The 25081-nt window shown below is 40.6% G+C and overlaps 1 protein-coding gene across 18 annotated transcripts in view; it reads right to left on the bottom strand.

Moving 5' to 3' along the window:
* Nucleotides 1-25081, bottom strand: part of KALRN (kalirin RhoGEF kinase) — a 504304-nt gene that overhangs the window by 171467 nt on the left and 307756 nt on the right. For 17 of the 18 annotated variants that reach the window (XM_068687540.1, XM_068687542.1, XM_068687541.1 and 14 more), the window contains 3 exons: nt 20304-20478; nt 8112-8307; nt 2233-2399 (listed from right to left, as the gene is read on the bottom strand). In XM_068687540.1, coding sequence (XP_068543641.1) covers nt 2233-2399; nt 8112-8307; nt 20304-20478 — 538 coding nt within the window. Of the gene's footprint in view, nt 1-2232; nt 2400-2985; nt 3053-8111; nt 8308-20303; nt 20479-25081 lie in introns of those variants that run through there. The other variant, XM_068687550.1, reaches the window with a different exon arrangement.

Raw genomic sequence — 25081 nt, 5'->3', positions numbered from 1 at the left:
TTGAAAAAAATATCCAAAATTCATTTAGAAACAACTGGTAAGTAATTATAGTGGGACACTGTGACAATATCCGGGGCTATATTACAGGAAGTTCAACACTTATCAAAAAAGTAATAAAACCCACAGACAAGAAGCAAGGGGTTTTGGAAACCAAATATCTGCAAGCACAGCACTGGAGAGTTTGTTTTTTAAATTGATCTCCACAACTCTATTCTACCATTACTTTTATATAAGCAATCCAAGCTCTGTAGTTTCTGTCGGAAATGAGTGGGGAAAGTGAGGGGAAATCAGTCTTGGGAAGGGTATTTCTAAATAACAAGGAGTTTGTGAATCACTGGTCTATACTATTTCCAGTCTAAAGCAGTTCACAGAACATCTCACTTTGAATTGTTCTGCTTTAATGGCCTCAAACTTTGATTCATTGTCTTGGCATTCGAAACCTTGGTGCATATGATTTAAAGCAGAAACCCCTCCTAAACGAGACTTAAATAGATAGAGACAGTTAAAAGACTTTGCATTTCCATGAGCCATTACATCAAAATGCAAACACATGTACACGTAGCAGTCTTGACCGATTTTCCTATGTCAGCAGAAGTTAACCACCGCTACAGTAGGTGTCTTGTGGCAACCAAATCTCAACTGATTTGCAAGAGTGAGTGCAATTTGGTAATGAGATCATCCATCGTCTCAGATGCATTAAAATGAAAGTGAAGGAAATTTGGACCAGACTGGAGATGAACTACAAGCCAAAATCAATATATTTCCCAATTTCACTAAATGGTTGGGAATATGACTCATCTACAGGAAACCAGATAGATAGGGCACAGATATATTTTAACTTGGCTCTTTTCAAGAGAAACTGTAGCTGTGGTAATTTATAGGTTAATAAGAAAAGGAGTCCGTAGCATTCAGCTGAACAAATAAAATGATTCTTCACTATTGGTTTGGTGAAAGGTCACAGTAATAAAGATTCTGATAGTCCCAAGCTATGTTAAGAAAATACTAATTCAAGGCAGCTGTATGTTCTCTAACAGTAAGTATTAGATAGTTCAGTCCTAAAACCACTTCCTTTGGTTAGATTTTGATTTGTAGAATAGTAAAACCCAACAGATACTTGACAGTGAGGCAAGTAACATAAAGTACCTGCAGAGAGTGCTGCACTGCCACTGCATGGCTCCAGGAACAGCCGCCGGGCCGGCTGACCCAAGCAGCATCCTGGGTCAATAGGGTTACAGGGATTTGGTCAGCTAGCAATAACCTGTATTTTTTGTACTTTTTAAAATTTTAATATTTATTATTTTATTTTAGTTTTTAGTATTTATTCTTTTAGTACTTAGCTATTAAGTAGTGTATAACAAATGTTAGGAACCTATGGAAAAAAAGGATTCTCTGCACATTAACATGGTGACTATGAATATCACAGTGTCTCTTCTTAAGAAGATATCAAAGTACGCTGTAGAGCTCTGGAACTTTGTAAGGAGGGTCCCTTCAATTTATCACAAACACAAATCAACTGCATTTTCAAAATCAAAATTCAGGACAGTTCCATGTTAGTTTCAGTTATGGTTGCAAAATATTCAAATCAAAGTGGGCTTTGAAAGCACGAGAAAACAAAGAAATGCAAGGCAACCAAATGAAATATTAGGGGGGAAAACAAGGGAGGCAGAACATGATTGCCTAAGCTAGAATGAAATCTGGAGGAAAAGCAATATAACAATACCAAGATGGTTAAGCAAATCCTAGGATAGAGACCACAAATTGAAGTTTTTATCTGACCCAGAAGATTTTAAAGGATCCTACAGGTCAGCAGATGTGTAGCAATAACTTAAAATGTGAAACTACTGTAAGGCCATGTTTAGACATCACTGTTCAGTTATCCTTTGCTTTGGGCCAATTCTCCATAATAACTTCAGTCTGGATCCCAAATGAAATCACTGTACTCCCAGAACACAGGCTTTGAGGCACATTCCAGTTGAGAAGATAGGGTGTCCGTTCTGCACGGAGTTCCCATAACTATTCATGAAGCCTCACATACACGCAGTACAAGGAACAGAGCCCTTCATTATTTGTAAAAGGTCATAATGCAATCTGTCAGCAAATTAAGTACTGCTAAGGAAAAAGGGATTAAGATTGTCCACCTAAAGGTGAATGACTTGGCAGATAATGGTTTAGCATGTGCTATAATGGTTGAAAACCCATTTAAGACCCTGCAGCATGGTTAAAAACTCTCACCTGCTTGACCTCAGCCTGTAGGTGCCGAAGCTGTAGGCACTGCTCTAACCTCTTGTGAGTTTGGTCAGCATTAAGCTCCAGCTCATGCTGTTTCTCATGAAGGAATTCCAGCAGCTCTTGAACTTGTGTTGCAAGATCAATGTCCTTTTCACAGATCAGCTCAATGCCTACAACGGAACAATATGCAGACAGATCATTACACTTACCTGCAATTCTAGTTGCACAAACATTTTTTGCCACCTAACACATTGATTTGTAACTTGTTTAGTAATTCCTTCTCACTCTCTCATCATAAGTATTTGGCCTGTCCAGTTTCCTATTCTGCACCACTACATCTTTTCTACAAAGTAGCGTTTCTCTGGTAATCATTGCTCATCTCACCCATCAGCACTTGACTAAGAGAACATCATTTAACCATAGCTTTGCTCAAAAACTTGTGTGAATGTCAAATTAAAAAAAAAAAGGCAGAAAATCTCCCTTCATTACAGTAAATCATTAACCTATACTTTACAAACGCATGTTGAAAAGAACTTAGAAGAGGAAGAAAGAAGTGGAAGAAATTAGAAAAGTGAAATAAAGTAAATTCTAGTCACCAGATTTACAATAGTGCCCACGAGTATTTGGAACTCCACAGGGCAAACAACTTTTCCATTTGAGGACTTTAGGGGATCATTAACAACAACTTAGTTTAAACCAGCCTGTAGTTCATTCAGAATTATTCCACAGAGTGACTTTCATCCATTCCTCACATACCAGATAAAAAAGGCTGCCTTGTACCATGTTTTCTGTTCCTTGCATCTTGCATGGAAAGGATAAACTCTTGAATGACCTGGCCTGATCTCACAGCTGACCCTAATTTGATGAGAGGCTGAAAGAGAGACCTCCTGAGGACCCTTCCCACCTCCTGAATTTTCTTGTGACCCTATGGGCCTTGTGAGTGGTAGTTATATGAAATACAAACACAGAGTGTCACATCTTCCTTCTTGGTATGATAGCATTGGTGAGTACATTACAAGTGTAATTGGGAAAGTTTGGCCTGGAAGAGTTATGATGTCATCCTACGTTACTGTAATCCCTTATAAACTAATAAAGACCCGACTCTTCCCTTATTGAGGTCTACTGGAATTTTGCCACTGGCCTCAGTACAGGGAGGATCAGGAACCTAATAAGAAAATAATCGAATTGCTGTAATGCTGAGAAAACACTACACTTTTCTCCAAAGCCATTTGACTCCATGGAATATTAGGACGTTAAAAAAGAAATGTGTTAATTAGAAGCTTCTGTACAAAGGCTGGAGATAATTTTTAAAATCCATTTATAAAGATTTATTTTCTTTCCCCTTTATCCTCCTCAGAGACTCATGACTTTCATTCTCTCTCACAGTGGTATCCACAGAGGACAGTACACAAAATAAATATGACCTTATGATTGACTCTATCCTCTTTTTCCTGCTTTCTGGTTTTATCAGGAAAAAAGCACATGGGAATGCAAGGGATTGGCTTATTCCCTTTCCTGGCCAAAACAAAACACTTTCTTCATTACCAAATAAAGCAGAATGGCCCCTGGCTTCTCATTTAAGACCTGGAAATTTAATATATGCTTCTATTCTTAGGAGCGAAGTTCCTTTCAAATGCCAGACATGAGGCATCGTTGTTACAATTAGCCTGCGTATGGCTCTGTATCCTTAGGACATGACGGGCTTTTCATACGCTTGACTTCACCATACCTATAAGATATTAAATGCACGGTTTTCCTCCGTGCACACTCAGCTGGTATGGTTTTGATTGTGCTAACTCATCAGCAGCAACCAGTGAACTGACTGGGATGCTATCCAAGGGCAGCCAGCACTCCCCATGATGAATGATCTGCCCTTTCTTGCTTGTCATATGTCACACAGATTTATTCTGCAATGCCAGTGCACGCAGCGAGAACACTTATTCTTCTCAAAGATTGGTTTGCAAATTGGAAAGCTTTGCTTTCAGAATAATTTCATACATAAAATCTTTACATTGTGTTTTGATAGACAGAAAAGCACAGATGATATTCCGATAAAACTGAACTCAGTTGCCATTTTTTTCTCATGTCTCAACCATTGCAGCAGATATGACGTGAAGGATAATGAATTTAATATGTTTTTTTAAAAGATATTTACAAAAAAAAGTACCCACATTGGTCAGCATCCTACAAGACGTATGTGAGTTACAGCTGAGCTATTTGCAGTGTGACATACTATTCAGTGTAAGGAAGGGGTATTGCTTTTTGACCTGTACAAAGCTCTTCTGAAGTTCTTCTGAACCTGCTTCTTAGACCAAACTGTTACAAGCCTGTAACTGAACAGCACACTGTCCTCCTTATTGCAGTATGTATTTTTAATCCCAGAAATGACATCACAGCCAAAAAGAAAGAGATTTGCATTTCCCTTTTAAGTGATGCAATGCTGGGAAAAGACATGAATTATGTTAGTTTGACACCCAGGACACAAAGGGCTTTGAATTTTCCACATAACAGGCAGGGATTGTGTAAATTACCCTGACATCAGTTTTTCAGTGTATTTCATGCTAGGCTTAGAGAAATTGCTTCTAACACATAAAAAGCTAGCTCTGTAAACCTTGAGTGACACCTGACCGTGGTGCTCATGGTGACAATGATATTAACAATGCAAATGGACATTAATAACAAAATAAATGTGTGTAGTCAATTAATCAGCTATCAGAGTGTAGCTGCTTTTAGTACCTAGAAGCAGATTGACTGAGGGACGTATGATAATGAATGTGACATGAACGTGTCATCACTGCCACTTGGGTTGAGGCTTTAAACCACCCATGAGCTGTGATCCTAAACTCTCAGAAATCTCCAGGCTGCCTCTTTTAGAAACACCAGACCTTTTAATTTATCAAGATAGACACCCAAAAATCAATATCCATTTTTGAGAATTTTTGCACACAGATCCCCTTTAATCAGGGGATACTTTGATGTATAGAGCTGCAATCAAACTGGAAAAACAGAATATAGACTCATTGAAATAAGAACTGATGGGTCATTAAGAAGTCCAGTCTTTCTGAGAATACTGTTACAATATTCTCTAATGCAAACCTCTTTCCTGAAGGACACTGGTATTAGTCAGACAGGAAGACAATTTGAAAGTACTGCAAAATTTCAGAAAACACGACTTGACTTCCAGATCTTACATATTCCCTAACAAAAACAAACATTTCTTTGAGTTTCAAAAGAGTTTTTTAACATTCAAAGAGTTATAATTCTCATTGTGAAAAACAGGCTAATCTAAAGCAGGCTCATCCACAAATGCTGGACTAGTGGAAGAAAACATGGGACATCACTCTGTGCTGTATGGCATTTTGGAAATAGTGAACTTGCACATATGTGGCACATACACGGATGCCCTGTATATCTGCATGGATTCTGACATGGTCCATTGCAGGATAACTGGATTTACTGTACCCACACCACAGTGTTCATAGAGAATTCCAGGTACTCCACAGCCTGAGAATCACTGCTCCAAATCTGCATGAGATGTGCAAAAAATCATGGGCACATGTCTAAAACCTTTGTGTACCTGCACAAGGTTTCCAAGTGAAAAAGGCGTCATGCACGCATGGAAAAAAACCTGGATGTAATTTTATCTGACAGACTTCCTAGCTTAAGGACCTCCAAGACAAACTCCAGAATGATCAAAATTGAATCTGGTTCCTGTGTGACATGTTAAAATGAATAAAGCTGAAAGAGAACTACATGGAAGGGAAGAAACTTCAGGCAATTAAGAGTGCCTGATTAGGTGGAATGTCCCTGAAAAATCACCATTTTTTTTTTTGTTTTAACTTCTATGGCTAGAGCTGAGTTTTGATTGTAGCAGTGGTGACACTGTACAATGGGAAGCAGCAATAGCAGTTGATTTCCCAGAACCCCCACAAGTTCACAGCTCTGACAGTAAGAACAATCATCCCTTAACTTCTGCACTGAGTGACTGTGATATAGGATTTAGCAAGACGGAGTAAAATTAAATGAAGTTTTTATGGACTATAGCTTTCCTTTATTAAAATAAGAAACAGTAGGGTCCCAGGAGCAATCTCTCTCCCTTATTTTGCCATTCTCCCATCATTTAGCATTCTGCACAAGGCAGACATGACCATTACCTTTGATTAACTACAGTTACTGTGCATCCCCATGAGGCTTCCATTTCCTTGCCTTTGGGAGCAATGGATTTTTATCAGGTAGGCTTTATAGAAAGAGATCTTAGATAATCTTATAAAAACATTTTAAAAGTCACTTCATTTAGCTGTTGATCTTTTGTCTGCAATCAAAAAAAAAAAAGCAGTCCCTGAGACTCCTGACTGCTCTCTGTTCTAGATCATATTCTGTACCTCCCACAGATTCCTACTCGTATTAAGATGCTTCCAAGATGTACTAAAAAAAAAAAAAAAAAAAGCATACTAACTGATGTATTAGGACTAATTTGTTACCCCAGAAAGCAAGTAAGCAAGGGTGCTGAAGCACAGGGCCAGACACAGTGTGGGCAGATCTCCTACAAGCTTACACACATGGTTCACACAATGCACCGGCTTGTCTAGTTCACAACATACTCTTGTAGCAATCTTTAAGCCTCTGTTGAGTGCAGCCTGCCAAATCAGGCTGAATACTGCCAGATTTTTTTTTTTTTTAAAGGTGGGTGCCTAAGAGTAAAATGTTTGCCAAAGAATAAAACCATAAAAATCTTTTTTTATGTTGAAAGTGCATATGGGGAGGGAAAGAACAGGAATCACTCTTGCTTTGCACTCTTTCCAGACATTCAAGAAGGTTAAAATGCTTTGCAAGTAACATTCACTTCTGGGCTTTATGCAGTGATTAATTTGAATGACAACACTCTTTTTTCCAAATGCAGAATGCAAGGACACAAAAATCCTGATTCATAGGATGTCTTGGAAACAGGATCTTACTGCTGAGAAGCAGGGTATAAGTACCAGACAGACTCCCAATCAACATGAATCAAGTCTGTCACTTAAAAGCACATGCCAAAGGTTTTTTGCATCCAACTAGTTATCTTTAACTTTCAAGTGCACATTGAAAAGGAAAATTCCAGTACCGTTTATCATATTGCCTTTTTATACACAAAATAATTCCAATTGGAGCTGGCTGGAAACAAGAATTCAATTCCATGGTACATTTCAAGGCTCTCATATTTGGATTATTTTCCAGAGGGCTTCTGGATAACTAGCTCCTCTCTCCCCCCACCTCTCTCTGTCCCTCGGGCATGTCTGCACCCAGAAACATGGCACAGGGAAGGGATACTCAAGTGTGAGGAGAACCGAGTTAGCACATCTGGTCAGCTTGCCTCCGGATAAAATCTAATTGCAGAAAGGTTTACAAGCTTAGGAGTCTAGAGCAGCTAGAATTTATCCAGACCTGAGGTCAGACTGGCCAGCTCAAGTATTCATAACTCATGACTACCTGCTTGTTCTGGAGCTGGTACAAGGACAAGTGTCCTTACCTGTGTAATGTGTCTTGCCCTCTCCTCTCCCTCCATGTTGGAACTGACAACAAACTCCATCCTGCAGTTGTAAAAGTTTCCAAATGGAACTTGAAAGTCAGCTTTACTTTCACACCGAGTTTTGGTTTCAAAGAAACAGCGATTTCTGACATATAATCCTGAATTCAAAAATTTCCCAAACTTATGGAACAGTTCTGGGTGTGGAGAGACAGCTATAGGCCAGAGTGGCTCATGTTAAAAGTTGATGTATTTTGTATGTACTGGGGTACTTTTGTCTGATATACAGGATTTTTTTTTTTTTTTGTGTGTGTGTGTGTGTGTGTGTTTGGGGTGGTTCTTTTGTTTTTTCTCATATAAAACAATTTTTTCTGCTGACCTGAAGCCTGGACCTCCATGATGTATTGGTGTAAATCTTGCCCTTGTTGGATGACTTCGAAGGTCATGTTGTTCATGGCCAATTTCCGCTCAGTGTGACGCTGCAGACGTTGTTCAGCCAGAGTGAGGTCTTCAGTATTGAAATCATTCATTTGTCTCAGCAGATCTTCATTCCAGGCATCTAACTCTGCTGTAACCTTCATGGGCAGAAGATAAGACGCTGTAAGCACTCAAGATCAATGAAAAATCTTACTTTCAAACTGTGTATGGATCACTGAAATACTTCACATTTTGACTGTGATCCAGAAACCCCCCAAACCATTGCCTCAATACACTCTAGATTCTGTCCATTTAATGGTCACAGTGAACATTTTACTTAGGTAAGGATCCATGGAAAGATGATTAGTCCAGCAAGAAATCTGACAACTTCTTTTTCCCTTCCACATTCCGCTGTAAGAAAAGACTCACTGTATTCACATGGGTGGTAGAGATAGTGCTTATGAATAAATTCAAATTTAAATTAAGAAATAATGCTGTCAGAATTGCAAAAAAATATTTGACACCTGTGATTACATAATCCCCAAATTGCCTGAATATTTCTAAAAACTTCTTGTAGCACACTATGTGTTACATACTACAGATGGGAATATTTTTTATTATTATTGTTTATTATTTTTCTTCATAGAATTTAAATTATAAGATGCTTCCATTAAGCTCTAAAACAGGGATAAATAATACATTTGCAGAATATATTATAATATCATGTTGTTATAAATTATATATTATAAGTTATATATTAATATAATGCATTGTGAACAGTATCTACATGTTGTTCACAGAAAATGCATCATGACACCTAACATTTTGTTATGAAATTGGTGAGTTAGCCCCCCCAGCATTGACTGCAGTTGTCTCAGTCTGTGCTTTCAAGGACTTTGTCTTTTTAAGGGTCTTTCTGCTAGCTGGAGTGGGAACAGGCCCTGTATAAACTTCCTTCTGTGAATCTCAAAGATTTCATACTGGGGAATGAATATAAATAATAATCCCAGGGCAGTGGTCACAGACTGACAGAGTTCAAGAAGCATTTGGACAATGCTTTCAGACATTGGGTCTGATTTTTGGGTGGTCCTGTGCAGACCCAGGAGTCGGAACTTGATGATCCTTGTCAGTCCCTTCCAACTCGGGATATTCTACAGTTCTATGAACACATTTTTACAGATGGTGAAAGCACAGCACAGACACATCACACTCGAGGGCTGGGTGAATCACCAGTAGCATCACAACAGGACCCAGTTCTTGCCAAAGACCAATGTTACCTGCCAATAGCTCATGGGAACAGGCAAAATCTTCTGTTGCTCTCTCTGCTTCCTAATTGAAACAGGCAGACTGATGATTCTAGCAGTCCATTTACTATATCTTCTGTGTTTTACATTTTAGCTCACAAGTAGCCAACCAATATCAAAGTCCTGCTCTGGTTTTGCCTGTACAACGAATGCAAGCTTTAACTCCACTCAAACAGCCCAGACTCCCTTCAAACTCGACTCTGCTACATTGTGCTAGCAACAATGAACTAGGGAAGTGGGACAAGGGGAATGGGAATTAAATCACACACATAGGCTAGTACTGTGCAGCATATAATTGTTTAAAGTATTTCAGAACTATTAAATATATGCCTGAATTCACATTCATTGGTCAGCTCTTCATAGCTAGAGCCAAGAGAGCTAAAAATAGGTATCTAAATTCACACTTGAGCATGTTATCATGTAGTGAGAGGTTCTCTGTTTCTCACTAAAAGCACTCTTCAGTGCCAGTGTGCAGTGAGATGTTTAGCTTCCCAAGTAGCCAGGATTCAAAATTTTCCACTTGGTTTTCCTTTCCAGAAAGCATAACATTAAATCCAACACAGGCACTAGAAGGGAACCCAAAAGGACCGGCTTTCAGCCCCTCTCACATTAGTATGGATGGGAGCTTTGCATTAGATGGGAAAACAGAAGCACAATTTCTAGGCTCTTGTTTGAGAGAAGCGAAAAAGCAGATTTACTCAACCAAGAACCTGGGATCTCAGCTGCAGGGTGGAAGGCAGAGTGTGAACATTCCGATGACCTTCTATTTTTCTTCAGCTTTTTCCAGCGCCCATTTCACTCAATTACCTTTAAATAACAACTATCTCTACAGTCTCTTTGGCCCCATTCCTGATTCCAGCAGCCTCTGATTCATTTATATGTTTTAGCTGGGGTCCCTGGACTGTGGAGGTTTCTTGGCAGATTAAACAGCTATGGAGGAATGGTTGGAGTAGATGCTGGAGAAGGGTTTTACTAGATACATTTACTTTAGAGAAAGATCCTTGGCTAATAGCAATCAGAACTGAGGTAGCCTTGACCTTGTTTTAAAGTAAAAAATGGAACGAATTTAGAGTAAGCACAGGTTCCTACAGTCATGACAACAACACAGTTCAATGCAAAGCCCCTTCTGCTTGTAGGATTTAGTAGTGATATAAACAAACCAAAGGATTTTTTATTTTATTTTAATGAGGTATTAAAAATATTGTCTGTTCAAATTCATTGCACTGAGCGTAAGGCTGCTAAAACAATCACTTGAAATTTTGCAGGGGCTTGCAAAGTACTTCCCAATTCCCTGCAAGCATTCCCATGTATATGCACTCAGGAAGATGTCTAAAAGCATTTGTAAGTGACTGCAATACAAAACATTAAAACAGTCAAGGAACATGTTACAATAGTTTGCTCTTGCAGCCATGCTACAATATGGGGATTCTGATCAATCTCTTTCCATCCTGCTTATGTCTCTGGACATCATCTCCAGGACAGGAAAATACAAATCTTTTGGAGGGTTGGACTGCCAGGGAAGTCAAGGATGGACTTATGAGTGAATCAACAGATAGTTCCACATCTTCAAGTAGGCTGGGATCCAGCACTACTACACGAGTGCCTGGCTAAGCCTCTCCACTGTGATGCCATTTCTCTTAGCAACTTTTCCATTTGCAGGAGAAGGGACACTGAGCAGCACTGATTTTATCATTAAATCCACAACAATTTCCACTCATGCACAGGAAAAGGGCTGTTCCTGACTGCACTGGCTTTTGTCCCTGAGCATCCAAGACAGGTGAAGAGCAGAGAGGCATCTATAGGCACTCAGGAGAGGGTTTGCCTCCTGGGCAACCCGTGCTCCTGATGCTCACATCAGCAGCCATCTTTCACCAGGCTCCTAGCACAGAAGGAGCTTCACGTGGATATCTACGTGTCCTGCTATCCACTGCAAGGCGCTGAGGGATTCATGCTCCATTATCCACATTCCCTGTTTCAAATCACTGGTTGCAGGTGGAGGAAAGGAGGCAGGGCAGGCAGGACACAAGCTGGTAAACTCCTCGGGCTGCAAGGCCAGACCGGGGGCTCCATGTCATGTTGTCAGGGCCATGAGCTGGAGCTGTGTCTGTGCCTGTGAGGCTCTGGATGGTCAGTCAGGTCCAGCAAGGCTCCTTAGTTCAGCCACAGGCAGTGGAGAAGAGGAACAAAGGAGGGGAGCTGTCTCCGAGTGGGAGCTGAGGAAGCAGTGCTAATTATCCCATGTGCTGGGTTAGGGGAGGAGAGGAAGGAGTCAGACACAGCGAGAGGTGGAACATCACCAAGCTCCTCCAGCGACGTGTGTGCACAGGAAGGTTGGGTACGTTGCTCTGAGTAACTGAGACAAGCAGATGGCTAGAAGGGAATCTAAAGCACACGGAGGCAAAGAAGCAATAGCAGAGCTGTGATAACAACCCAGGTTTCCTGAGTCCCAATCTGGTGCCCTATCCCAGAGACTGTGCTGCTTGGCATATCTCGTTAAGACACTTCCTTTTCTGTCTGTACAGCCAATGCCTCAAAATCCCAGCAGTTTCTGTATTTCAAACTGGACCGTTTGGAAATGGTCCCAGAGTCTGAGTGCCTAGCTAGATTGACTTGGGTATAGGGAAAATTTATTTTTCTTTAGAAAGAGGCTGTAATTAGGCAGCTCTGTTAACTACAGATGTATATTTTTCAAGCCTAAAAAAGGACCTTGGATGCTTTCACAGAATAGGTCAGACATTGACATCTATGGTGAAACTTGGGACTACACAAGATGAAACTACTTGAACTGTGTGTGGCAAGAGCCAATTACACTGAGCCTATGTCAGGGACTGTCTCATAACAGGGACTGCCTCATAGCTTCTCTTGAACTGTGGTAAGAGCCAATTACACTGAGCCTATGTCAGGGACTGTCTCATAAATGAGGCTCGCTTGGCCATGAACTTGTTTAATTCCCTTTTGACCCAGAAGAATGGCTGATTAGAGTTTGTTCTGTTCGTCTATTGGATTTTCGGTGGGAAGAACTGATAGCACTTCTTATGTTTATTCATTTTCCTTCACAGTGTTTGTGATTCTAAATAGACCTTAGCATCCTTCACATGCCCTGAAAGAAGAAGAGTGCTGCCACAAGAGAAGCCCTGAGCTCTGCTTTGTTCTGCTGTGGCATGAGAGAGAAATTGTACCAAAGCAGGAGGGTCATGAGAGCAGCAACAGTGGCAGCGCACAGGCCTGCAATAGCAAAAGTGGCAGGCACCCCAAAGTACTCACACTGCTCAGAGGAAAGCTAGATGCATACCTCACTGTCAGCCACTCTCCAGCTGACTCTGGAAGGAGCCACACTCCTTTTCCTTGCAGGTCATATAAGGTTGGTGGCCAAGAAACAGGTTCAAAGCAATAAAAGGAGGTCAAATGACCCCAGAGTGTAAACGAGAGAGAAAGACACAACGAAGCTAGAAACAGATTCTCCTGCTGTCATGATAATGGGAGAAGAAATGATGCAGGTAGAGAACCCAAGCTAGCATTAAATGAGCTACCTGAGATATCCACATGACAGCAGCAGGGACAGCCCAGGAGTTCACTTCAGCACGTGACCAAATACTGGGTTTGTGCTGAACTCCACTATCACAAGACCATAACAGATATACAGAGTACATCAGCCAGGTCTGTGTTTTGTGCAGACACAGCAACCACAGTCTAGACCACATAGTTTTTAGGCAGGCATCCTACTAAAGCAGCAACTTAATATACCCAAATTCCTATTGCTGCAAAACTGCTGCTTTTGCTGCTTCCTGGATTTACCATGTTGCAACGCCAGCAGATAACAAGACTGTGGGGAGAGAAACATGTTCATCTTCAACCCTGGAGAGAGAGAGGAGAGGCACAGAGAGGTAGTGGGCAGGTCAAAAGTAATAGCACTAATAACAACAGAAACAGTCCTGCCATCTCACTTCTGTAGTGCAGTTGTTTGTGGATTAGGCCAAAGAGCCTATTCAAGCTAAAGCAGCTTCTGCACAGGCAATTGTATATCTGCAATGGTTTCATATCTAAATCCTATCTGTTTTTTGATGCCACTGCTGAAATTTTCTATAAAATGGTGCTGCTGAGCCTTGAATGCTGCTTGGTTGGCCCAAATTCAGTGTTTGACACCTAAAGTCTTCTTGTTTAATGCCAGCCAGAAAAAAATATATGTTTGCCAATTGAAGAAGATGGAAAGGAAAATGAAGAATCAAGCAAGAGAAAATAAATGTTATATGGTGAATGAATCATATAGGAGCTGATATTTTGAAGTATGGGCTAGGGAATGGGCATATGAGGAGGAGGAAAAAGAAAGTTCTACCCTGGGAGCAGCCACTATCAACAAAAAGAGAGTGGGCTTGTGAGAGGGATCTGGAAAAGAGTAAAGACGATTGGGAAGAACAAGCAAATGTAGGAGGTAGGTTGCAAGAGAAAGGATGGTGGAGGTAGGAGGAGGAGCAAAGGTGAGGAGTGTGGGTAGAGTACAGGGATGAGGCAGGATGGGAAGAATAGTCATGCAGGCACAGGGCAGAGCTCAGAACCAAGGAAAGGGAGTATCTACCTCTCTTCAAGAATATGAAAAGAGAGGGGGTGGATGAGATGGGAGGTCAGATGTGATCTAGGAAGGAATAAAAAAAAAAAGGAGATCATTCTGACTCCTGGATGCTAAGGGAATGTCTATGAGTGAAGAAAGAAAGGGATTATAACAGAGTAGGGGAAAACAGATCTCCAGGGCACATACTTTTATTATCATTTTTATGTTTTAACCAGATGTGCCAGGGGCAGCAGCACTCAGCTCTGGTTTGGAATTCAGAGGACGCTGGAAGGGCACAAGACTGAATGTGACCCTATAAGCAGACCAATGAGCAGGCTAAAACTGCAGGTATATGGTCGGAGATGTAGGTAGGAAAGGGTGAATGAAACTGTCACTTCTACAAACCACGCATGCAGAAAGTTTGCCGTTCCTTCTTCTCAGGTCTTGGTTTGGACTGACGTTGTGCAGTGTGACAATGCTGTCACCCATTCCTTTTGACATGTGGCAGAGAAACAATACTGGCTTAGTAGGGACCTGAGCTATTGAAATGTGAAAAGGCTGTCACAGTGATGATTCCGCTCCAGTGCCTCTGGCTCCTGAGTCCCAAAAATATCAAGAGAAACAATAGAATTGAACTCTAAAGACAAGGTACCCAAGAGAGACTCATGCCTTGCTTTCCTTAAAATGAAGTGATGTGCAGTTTGAAACCTATGCATGTGAAAAAGAAAAAAACCAACAACACAACCAAGCAACAAAACAAACAACAACAACAACAACAAACACCTAAGTATGGGGCATTATAAGATTCCAGCAACTCTTATTTCTTATAAAGAAGCTCACATCTGAGTGTCAGCTATAAGTCAGTGAGGGGCTATAAAGCATCTTGTACCTCCAAGCAGGCAGCTATTTCGCTTGAAAGATCCTGCTAATGTTATAAACCTGGAATGGGAAACTCAAGTAAGTTGTAAATAACAGTGAATCAAACTACTGTCTGCAAGCTGGCTTCTGCTCCCTTCTACAGGAATGGGTGGGAAGAGCCAAAAGAATCAGCAAATGAAATCAAGGCTGAACAATTTAATTAGCAAGTGAAATGGAAAATTGGATAACCAGCAGGTGAAGATTTTAGTGATTGTGGTACTTTTTGAAAGATACCAGTATACAAGATGCAATTTATATTGTACAGCAGGGACCCCATAATCCCTTCCAGGACTATGTCTTTGCATAGAAAGCACCCTGCTCTAAGACTACAGTGGACTGGCTTTGCCTAGCACTGCACAGAACCACGTGTATTGCAGGAAACAACAACACACACACTGTACAAAAGATACAAAGAAAACATATGCAGAAAGATGCGGTCTGTGCTCTGGGTGGTATTCATTGTGGTAGGGGTTGCAATTCAGAGCATTTTACCATTCATTTCTTATGCAATTACCCAGCATTTTACTAAATATTAACATCCACCCAAATAATGGTTAATAAGCCTTTAAGTGACTATTTTTGAAGCACAAGTCAAAGAATACTTGACAGATTTTAGTGAAGCTATATCTCTGGGATACTACTATGTTTCATATATATAATGTGCTCAGTGTGGTGCCAGCACTGCCGCTGATGCCTGCCAGCTATTGTCCCCAGGGTCTTATACCCTACTTCCTCATAGTGGATCAACTACTCCATTCGCATTGCATGAAATCTCCTGAGTTACTTGGTTGGCTGCATGAACTCAGTCATAGCATGCATCACACAGAAAGCCCCACCATACAATCCTAATGAACCCATCTTGTCTTGGAATGTGCAACGACTTGGTAAAGGAATAAAACGTATCAGGCATCAAAGTTAGACACGTTTCCTAAATAAAGAATGGGTTGTCACTTTATGGTTTTAAAACCTAAGGCAGAAAAATCTCCCACTGGGATAGCAAGGCTCTCTCATATTTCTGTTATGCTGGTTTCCAGGTGTCGTCATCGCTTGGATTTCATACTTTACCCCAAGAACCTACAGTGTAAATATCAGTCAATATAATGAGATTAAGGCAAAAAAATAAAAGGCAGCACATGCTATGTGCCTCTGGGTTCACATCCAAATTCATATCTGCCAAACCTGCCTTGACTCAAATACAACACAAAAGCTGCCTAGGCAACTCACAAGTCCTTAGAAGTCCTAAACGAAGACAGCTGCTCTGCCCTACCAACAAAAAAGGCAGGTGGCTTCTTTTTACATAAAATACTCTTCCTGAAGACAAAATGAGACAATAGTTGGCAGATTCCTCTGAAGCACAGAGAAGGTTAATGATGCCTAAGTAGATGGAAGTGAGTGTTGCTCATGAAGTACCGTTAATTCTGAAGTTTGTCTGGACTCCAAACCTCTGTCGGGAGGAAAAGATCATAGAAAAGTCCAAAAACCACAACAGCTATGAAGTGGATGGGTACAGTGCAAGTCCAGAAAGAAGTGCCAGAGGAAAGGGTTACGTGGTCCATGGCATGGACTTCAATATCTGGGAAGAACAGTAAAACATGAAAGTTTCCAAAAAACAAATTGCAGTCAGACACTTTCTAAATATATATATAAAAAAAAAAAAGGTCAAATAGTCCATGACCATTTGTGAGCTTGAAAAGTTCCCTAATACGTTTAGTTTGCAGTATCAATTAGAAAAGGGAGAGAGACGTTAGTAGGGAAAGGCAATGAAAGAAAACATGTTTGGTACCAAAACTGGATGGAAAGACTACACAGGATGCAACTATTCTCTGAGATTGAGTTCTAATATGAAACCTTCCCCAAAACTCTTGGGAGGAGATGGGCTCCCACAGTTACATATCTGGCTTTCATTAAAGAGAGGCAAGTTTTTCTTCTGAGCAGTTCCCAGGGAAGGATCCTCATCACATGGGCTTCCTAGGAACTCAAGAACCTGACAACTAAGGCTGAGAGCACAGACACCCATAGGAAAAGTGGGAAACACAACGCTTAACAAGACAGAAGCAGCAAAGAGAATGAGAGCATTTGGATTTGGGAGATGGAGACAAAAAAAATGAGATGGCTGGAACAGAAACACCAGGCCACTGTTTTGCTATCAGACCAAGATCTGCTGGCTAATTTTTGGAAATCCAGTAAAACTTCCATTTGGAAACCCATGTCAATCAAGTGCTTTTATTGTGAAAGCACAGGTGCCTTACAACCTATGTACCAAATTGCTCTGCACAGAGCAGCTTCAGGGTTCTCAAGGAAACTTCTGCCTGTGCAACCTGGTCCCTTTGAAGCAAACCTGCCGTAGCAGCACTGCCCTTGCACTCTGCCAGCCAGCTCTTCTTGCTCGCTTCCTTCTCTGGGGAGGTAATGTGCATGATGTTCTTAGACAAGGAGGCTGGAAGATCCTGTGTCAACCTCTAACTTCCTCAGCTGCTCTACGTAAAACAGGATGCTGATGACTGAGATTTCCAGCATGCTGAGAAGAGTTTCTGCTACGACAGCACTGTGCCTTGGGCCCACTTTTGTAGGTGATTTGCAGGAAGGAGAGATATTTAACATGGATGCAGCAGGTAGAGGGGTTTTGTTAGGGATATGTTCAACATGGCGCCGCTCTTTGGACAGATGGAAGGGGGCTTATCTAGGCTAGAGGAGGAGAAATTCATTTGAGAATCATACTGGTACACATTGCTTCCCTGTTCTTAATCTATGCTGGATCTGGGCTATTATGGAAAATTACAACCCAAATACATTACCAGCCATAGCCCAAGCTACTCATCTTTAGTTAAAAAAAAAAAAAGATATTTAATTTCTCAGTTTAAATTTCATCATCTTTTTCCCTTACAAGCTTAGAATAGCTAACCATCAGAAATACTACATGCTTTTTAATTATGGGGATGAAAACATCTTTTTCCTTCTTAAAATGGTGTGAGATAATTGCGCTAATGTTGATCAGTTTCCTACTGACTTGTAATCTTTATTATACGGCTGAGGCAACTGACTGCAATCTAGTTTCTGAAGATCATTATTGTGTCACTTTGAGCTAATTCAGCTGTTGTTTGAAATGCACAGCATAAATTTGTCATTTAATACAGTATTTCAAATTACTTTTCTTTTTATTAATCAGACTTTTTTTCTTGTTTGAGCGCTAAATGTACTTATAAAATTTAAGATACTGACATGGATATGATAACTTTTACTCTGTGTTCAGTTATAAATTAAATGTAGTAATTATTTTAAAATAAAAATATTTTCCTCTGAAAGAGAGAGCTTTCTAAATAAAAATCATCTGCCCATAAACTCCCTATGAAATATGTTCTCATATTTCCTTGTAATGTTAATCCTGCAGAGGGAATTCAGATGTTCTGATGATAAAAAAGTAGCAAATCTACACTGACAACTAAGTGATGATTTTCTTTAAAGTCCTTTCTAGCTAATCTGATTTGAGAAGACTGAAGTACATTTCCAATTTTAAATATCTTAATGTATCACAGACGGTCTAAATGTTATCTCTGAATACACCGAAGTAGGATTCATGCTGAAACAAAACAGAGGGATCCACACAGCATTCCTATCTCTGGCACAACATACAGAATGGGCCAGGACAAGCCACATCATATGATGCCTCAGTTGCCCCATCAATAAAGCAATCTATAATGGTAAAGGTCTTTGGGATCTTTGGTTGGGTGACAATGTAAAAAGGAAAAGAATTTGAAAACAGAGGTTTGGTTTTTAACCCACCTGGAATTTGCAGTGAAATACAGACAGGCTGAGATCTTAATGAATGACCCGAACAGGTTCAAAATATACTGCCAACAGATATATTTGGGTGTCCAGAAGCACATACTATTATTCATGTTTTGCTTCATTTTTGAAAACACAGGTGCCATTTATAGGTAGGCACACGTATATTTATTCACCTATAATTCCTATCTTTAGAGTCCAAGCCTTAATTACTCACCATTCACCACACCATGGTATCAAAATATCTTCCATTTAAGTACAGCAGATAGTACAGTTGCAGGCTCCTGAGCTGGGAATGTGGCAGTCTTAGGGCAGCACTGCTCACACAGCAATGCTATCCAATCTGAAGCGTACGTATTTATACATATACGCACATACTCACAGGGAATACTGCCTCCCAGTATCAGGAAGCCTGTATGTAACTGGTGAGTAAAACAATGTTAATTAATCTAATTTACATTAATAACAAGCATTGTAGAACAGCCTTCAGTACAATACCTAACTTACCAGTCACAACAAGAAAGCTCAGATACTCCTCACTGATTTCTATCTCTTGCATCCAATTAAAAAACATATACAAACCCCTGTTCCTAGCCTTTCAGTCCACTGTAATTCATCATGCCATGTTTCAAAACACACACAAACTGTAACCCAGCATACTAAAGCTCCCAATTAATTACCAGTACCCACCTTGAGATTGCTGATAGATTTACAAATGATATCAGGAATATCTCATCATAAAACACTTAAAGTGCTGCATGACCTGAACAAGGACCAGTGGGATATAGTAGGAGGAACGCATCCCAGGAAGGACATGTGTGCTGACACTTGGCTTTCATGGATTTTGCGTGCAAGTTAATTTACATGTTGTTCTTTTTGCACCATGTCCTATCAGAATTACAGCAAGCAGTTAATGAGATTGCCTAGTCTCTTTAAAGTTACTCTGTCCAAGAATACCTCAATTATTAATGCTTTGATGAGTTTTCCTTCCAGTGCTTTTGATTTCAAAATATCAGTAAAAAAAAAGGCAAACTGAAAGACCTTTTTAAACAGGCACATAAAAATTACTTAAAAGCTTCTTCTACTATTCTCCCCTCCCCCCCGTAAATAAATAAAAAAATAAAAAAAAATCCACTGTGATGCTCAAAGCCCAGCTTTTAATTATCCTCTCCCTTCATAGATATATATATATTTTTTTTCTCAGAGGTTTAAAGATGATCACACATCTGTTTGCATGCATCTATGTTTGTATTGGAAGAGACAAACCTCACTGCCAAGTGATGGAGAACTTGCAAACCCTGACTAGTGCCAATAAAGCACTGTAACAGTGCTTTACACCTTACACAGCTTCTCCCTGGAGCAGGCAGATTCTCAGCATACAGCCAGCTGAGCAAATATGAAGCTATTTCACTGCATTTAAGCAGTACATCCTAAAGCATATTTTTGCCTTCAAGATGCCAAATTTAAAATGTGTTTTTATCACTCTTTCCCGCTGGACAGCTGAGCGCAGTCAAGCAGCTGGGGGTGTTTCCTAACACAGTACCTTTACACACACCCCTTTCCCCCTGCCCTACCTTCCTCAGGTCGTGCAGCCAGCTCTTACCTCGATGGTGTACTGTTCAAAAATCCGGAGCTGAAGAAAAATATCTAGCTTAATCTTCCTCTCATGGAAGAGCTCTTCCATCTGTACCTGGGCCTCGTCGAGCTGCTGAAGTACAGATTCGATGTGGCTGATGGAGCTATTGTGTGGAGTCTTATTGTTGGAAACGGCGGAGTCCCTGTGGCAAGGCAGAGAGCATGGTTAAAGCTGAGCTTCAAGGCAGGCAAAAGAGCAAGAACTACACGTTTGTGATTCTGCGTGCTGCTGAGAAGCAAGCCCAAGCACAAAGGGCTGAGGGAAGGTGTGTGCAGCACTCATCGCTGCTACTCGCTGAAATCCTGCGGCTCCTGAGCTCGGCACCAAGTTTGAACAAGGGGATCATCCTTTCTTGTGCTGTGACACTGTGACCTTACATGCTTGTGAGGGGTTAGAGGGGCAGAGAGGGGAGAGAATGGCACATCAATCTCAATAGCTCTCTTAAGGAGTCTGGCTGGCAATCCTGGCCAGTCCTGCACAGTGACCTGCTCCAGCCTCTGCTCACACTGCCCAGGGGCACCAAGCTCAGAGCTGCTATTTAGCCACCTTATTATTTAGCCACCTGGGCCTTTACAAGTTAATTTTGAGCATTTGCTCTAGTATAGATTAATTGAATCAGAATTACCAGCATTTTTGACTAGGGACAGGGATGCTTTGATTTCCTCTGCATTTGTTAGTAATGCAACAGTCTCAGAACACAGTGCAAAACCTCCACTGAATGAAAACACCTTTCAAACATTGTAAGATGGTGTCATCCACTTGTCCTTTCACCAGAGTAAGTGAAATGAGATGTTCCTGGGAGGGGTCAGGCACTGCTCCATCTGTGCTCCCCATATACAGGGAACAGAAGGGAGCAAACCCTTTAACTGGTCTGGGTACCAAGGGGAAGTTTGCTGTACCTGAAATAGATCTTAGCACAGACATAGGAGAGTCCTGACAGTTTCTTTGCTATTTGTGCTCTTTCATATATTAATGAGCAGTCTGTTATGTCTTCAGTAAATTTAAGTGTACGTTTTATAGATAAAGGGCCTTTTCAGGCACAATGAGCTGAAACTTACTCTTGAATGTACCATGGAACGTCCCCTGACATTAACAAGAACCAGAAAGTAAAGTCTGAAGCCATAATTAAATGCTTGGCTTTGGTACTTCAGCAAAACCAAGATTTAGATGCAGTGATTTTCTCTGTCCAACCTGCTTAAAGTCATGTGTTAGCAGCTGCATTGTTTGGGTATTTAAAGCAAACCAACTGAAAGCCCTATCAGATACCCTGCGCAGTGTAACCAGATGGCATGGGTAAGCCAGCAGGTTTTACCATCAGTATTTCCTATCAACCTCTAGTTCTGCTTTGGAGAAGGTGGTGGTGGTGGCAGCACAATCACAAATCCAATGGCATACACTGGACTACTGGTTTATCAAACTCCCACATGTGCAGGGAACTGGCTGACAAAATCGGAGGACAAGGACAATGTCAGGTAACACTGCCAGGTCACCACATTGTCCCACAGGGACCAAACGCAGCTGGGAGCCCTTCTTCTGGCCAGCTAATCTGGGCTGCCAAGTAAATGTGTCCATGGAGTCTTCCCACTGAGGAACAGTGCTAGTGTTTCCAATTTTTTAGGTTTCTATTTCCTTTTTCTGTGTTGAATTTTCCTTCCATAAACATCTAGCAAAGTATAGGTAGTTTTCTGTGGAATTTGTCTGAAATGTTTGTACTTTGCTCTTTGCACATTATCATCACGTAGGGTCAGATCAAAACAACACACAGTCAACTTAAATGTTAATTGAACACTGTCAGCAAGTGTAATTGAGGTAAAAAGTACAACCTTTTACAGACGTTTTAAATTGAAACTAGGCACTGACACAGTCATTTTAGGCAAGTTTAAAACACACCTTTGAGGTTCCAAGGCAACAAAAACCATGTTACTCTGATTTCATTATATGTCTTGAAAGAAAAAAAACACATTTTCCTGAACATATGAGGACTAAGAATACAGTTAAAAATACAGAATACTATTAAGTGCTTAGTAACTTGCTCTGTGGATGTGTTTCTCTGCTTTTCCCTCAAATATTTTCTGTTTGACACAATGAAGAGATGATTCTGTTCAACAATCATCTGAATCCTGATGAATGCTGGAAGGAGATGATCCACCATTATTCTGAGCATATACTACCAACTTCCTTTGCCAATAAGAAAATATTACACCAATATTACTCTCTTCAGCTGGCAGTTTCTGCCCCATTCTGTAAATCTTGTGTTTTTCACCTTCTTGGTGACTACAGGGTCTCTCTTTGCCTAGACATTAGCTGTACAGAGAAAGGATGAACGAAGATATAACAAGGTGAGATTTGAAACCACAGCTTAATGTGACGCCACATTCAGCCAAGTTCTGCTTCCTTCAGTCAGCACCTGTCTTCTATAAAAGGACAAGAAATAAGTCTTCATTCAAATGCAGGATTATTACTATTCATATATTATCTAAATGACTGAATGAATTATTCAAGAGTGGTAGATCTCACATGGGATCTAAAGGCACATTTGGTTTTAGAAATTCCTTTTCATTAAATATTTCACTCTTCAAATCAAGCCACACTTGCATTTCAGTGGCTGATGCAATCTAAACATTTAGCTGTAGTAATGTTATTTTTTCATAGTCTCCTCAGATGAGGCCTTCAGATCACTATATAGGCTGTTTTGGGAAAGATCTCTATCTGGAAAAAGAAATTTCTGAGACTGGATGCTTCTACCACTAGATTTCTTGTTTGTCAGATGATGAGAAATTCTGGGTAAAAATTCATAAAAGATTCCTAGTATTCTTTGAAAGGACATGAATCAGAGTTTACAATGCAGGGAAATTACTGAAAAAAATACAAAATAGACTTTGGGGAACATATAATAAGGCTTTGTTCACTGCTGTTGAGCTTGCTTAGAATGAACGTTGTACTCCTGAAATCACTTTAAGCACCTGAACTGGTTGAATGCTTAGTGAAACTTACTGATTATCAAAAGCTCATATGTTGAACTACTGCAAAAAAAAAAAAAGAAAAAAGCAAGATTCATGACTCTAACTGCCTTATTTTTGGCCCTAACATTCCTGCTCTTTCACATCTCACTGGAGCAAGTCATTGTTTTGACTTCCACAGATGTGCTAAAATATTGCCCCCAGTAGTGCTCCTGGAAACGCAGTTCAAAAGATCTCCTTTGTGTTGATTGCAGGGAACAATGCTCACCTCAGGACAATACTGATAACAAAGACTGAAAAAAAAGTCGTTTCAGTGCTAGCCATGATATGTATAATGTTTTAAGCCAGGCCTGTTGTGTTCCTGATGGGCATGGTCTCCTGATTCAAAGCATCACTGAAGGCTCTGATGATCTTCTGTGAAGTGTGTTCCCAGGCATGGTACTTCACTGGTTTGGACAGCTGAGATTTTCCTGTGCTAGCTGAAGGAGACAGTGTGCTATTACACAAACGGTCTTCTCTAAATGAATATCTGTGCTCTCAGAGATAAGGACAAGAAACGGAAACTTTTTCAAGGCCCCATTAGTTTTATTCATTTTAACATGTTTGGTAAGAGCAGCGTATTTCATTTACTTCAGCGTTGTAGCACTTACAGTCTTCAGCCATTCTTCACAGCAGGTACTAGGTGACCCACACTGTGAAATGCAATGCTGTGTTAAGGAAAGATTGCAGCAATTCCATTTTTTCCTCCATTCCTTTATCTCTGTATTCTTTACTTTTGTCAGCAGCCACAAAAGATGTTCAAGTGGGCACACACACACAGGTGGTTTCACGCTTTTCTTATGCAGTTCTTCACTTTTTGAAAGAGTCCAGGATCACATTACAGGCTTTGCAGTTAGCCATAGCTCAAAACTGATACTGGAATCAGAGGTCATCGTGACAGTTCAGCTCTGCAAATCACTGTGTGTGCTCAGGGTTGCTTTATTTCAGACAACAGTTGTGTGCTTCTCTCTGTGTTTGGCCTTAACTTCACCAGAAGTAGGGGATTACTTCACATAAAGATGCTCACCCTATACCACCTTGCTCACTGCCCAGAACACAAGCCAGATCCCCAAACATGATTTCTTGGTTAAATACAACTGTCTCAAAACCTGTCTTGGCATTTCACAAATGTTTCATAAGTGTGACACCAGTCCTAAAAAAAGTCTCAAACCTGAGGCCACCGTTTAAAAACTGACAAAGTTTACATTAAAAAAAGCTGAACTCCCACATTTCCAGTTCACTTCTTTGCCAGCATGACCTTGTAGCCACTACAAGAAACTTTCTCCAATAACTGCTATTCATACTGATGCTCTGCTGACTTCTCTGCTCCAAATATTGCCTGGCCTCTGTACAACTCCACATTCTGCCTTCCTGCTGACTCAGGTGTAGGCAAAAACCTTTAGGCCAATCCCACAGCCTGCACCAGCACTACTTCCAGTAGTCCACCTGATGGCCTTATACAAGGCCCCTTACAGGGTCTTCTCTCTCTTTGGGTGTTCATGATGGTATACCAACAGGTGGGGTAGCAAGAAAAAAATGTTTTAGTAAAACATTTCGCCATCTTTCTCATGGTCTCATAGATATCCCCTAAACTTAGCAAAATGTTTCTTTGCACAACGGGAAACTGCCACGCAGACCTTTGGCTGACCTGGTAGGGGCAAGCCATATGTATGTTCTTACCTATAGCCCCCTCCATCTGGCAGCACACTAACCAAGCAAAGCATGTTTCCTTCCTAATTATCAGCA

Source organism: Anas acuta, chromosome 6 (assembly GCF_963932015.1).
Source record: "Anas acuta chromosome 6, bAnaAcu1.1, whole genome shotgun sequence".
Lineage (NCBI taxonomy): Eukaryota > Metazoa > Chordata > Aves > Anseriformes > Anatidae > Anas > Anas acuta.
This window is presented reverse-complemented; position numbering and strand designations above follow the sequence as displayed.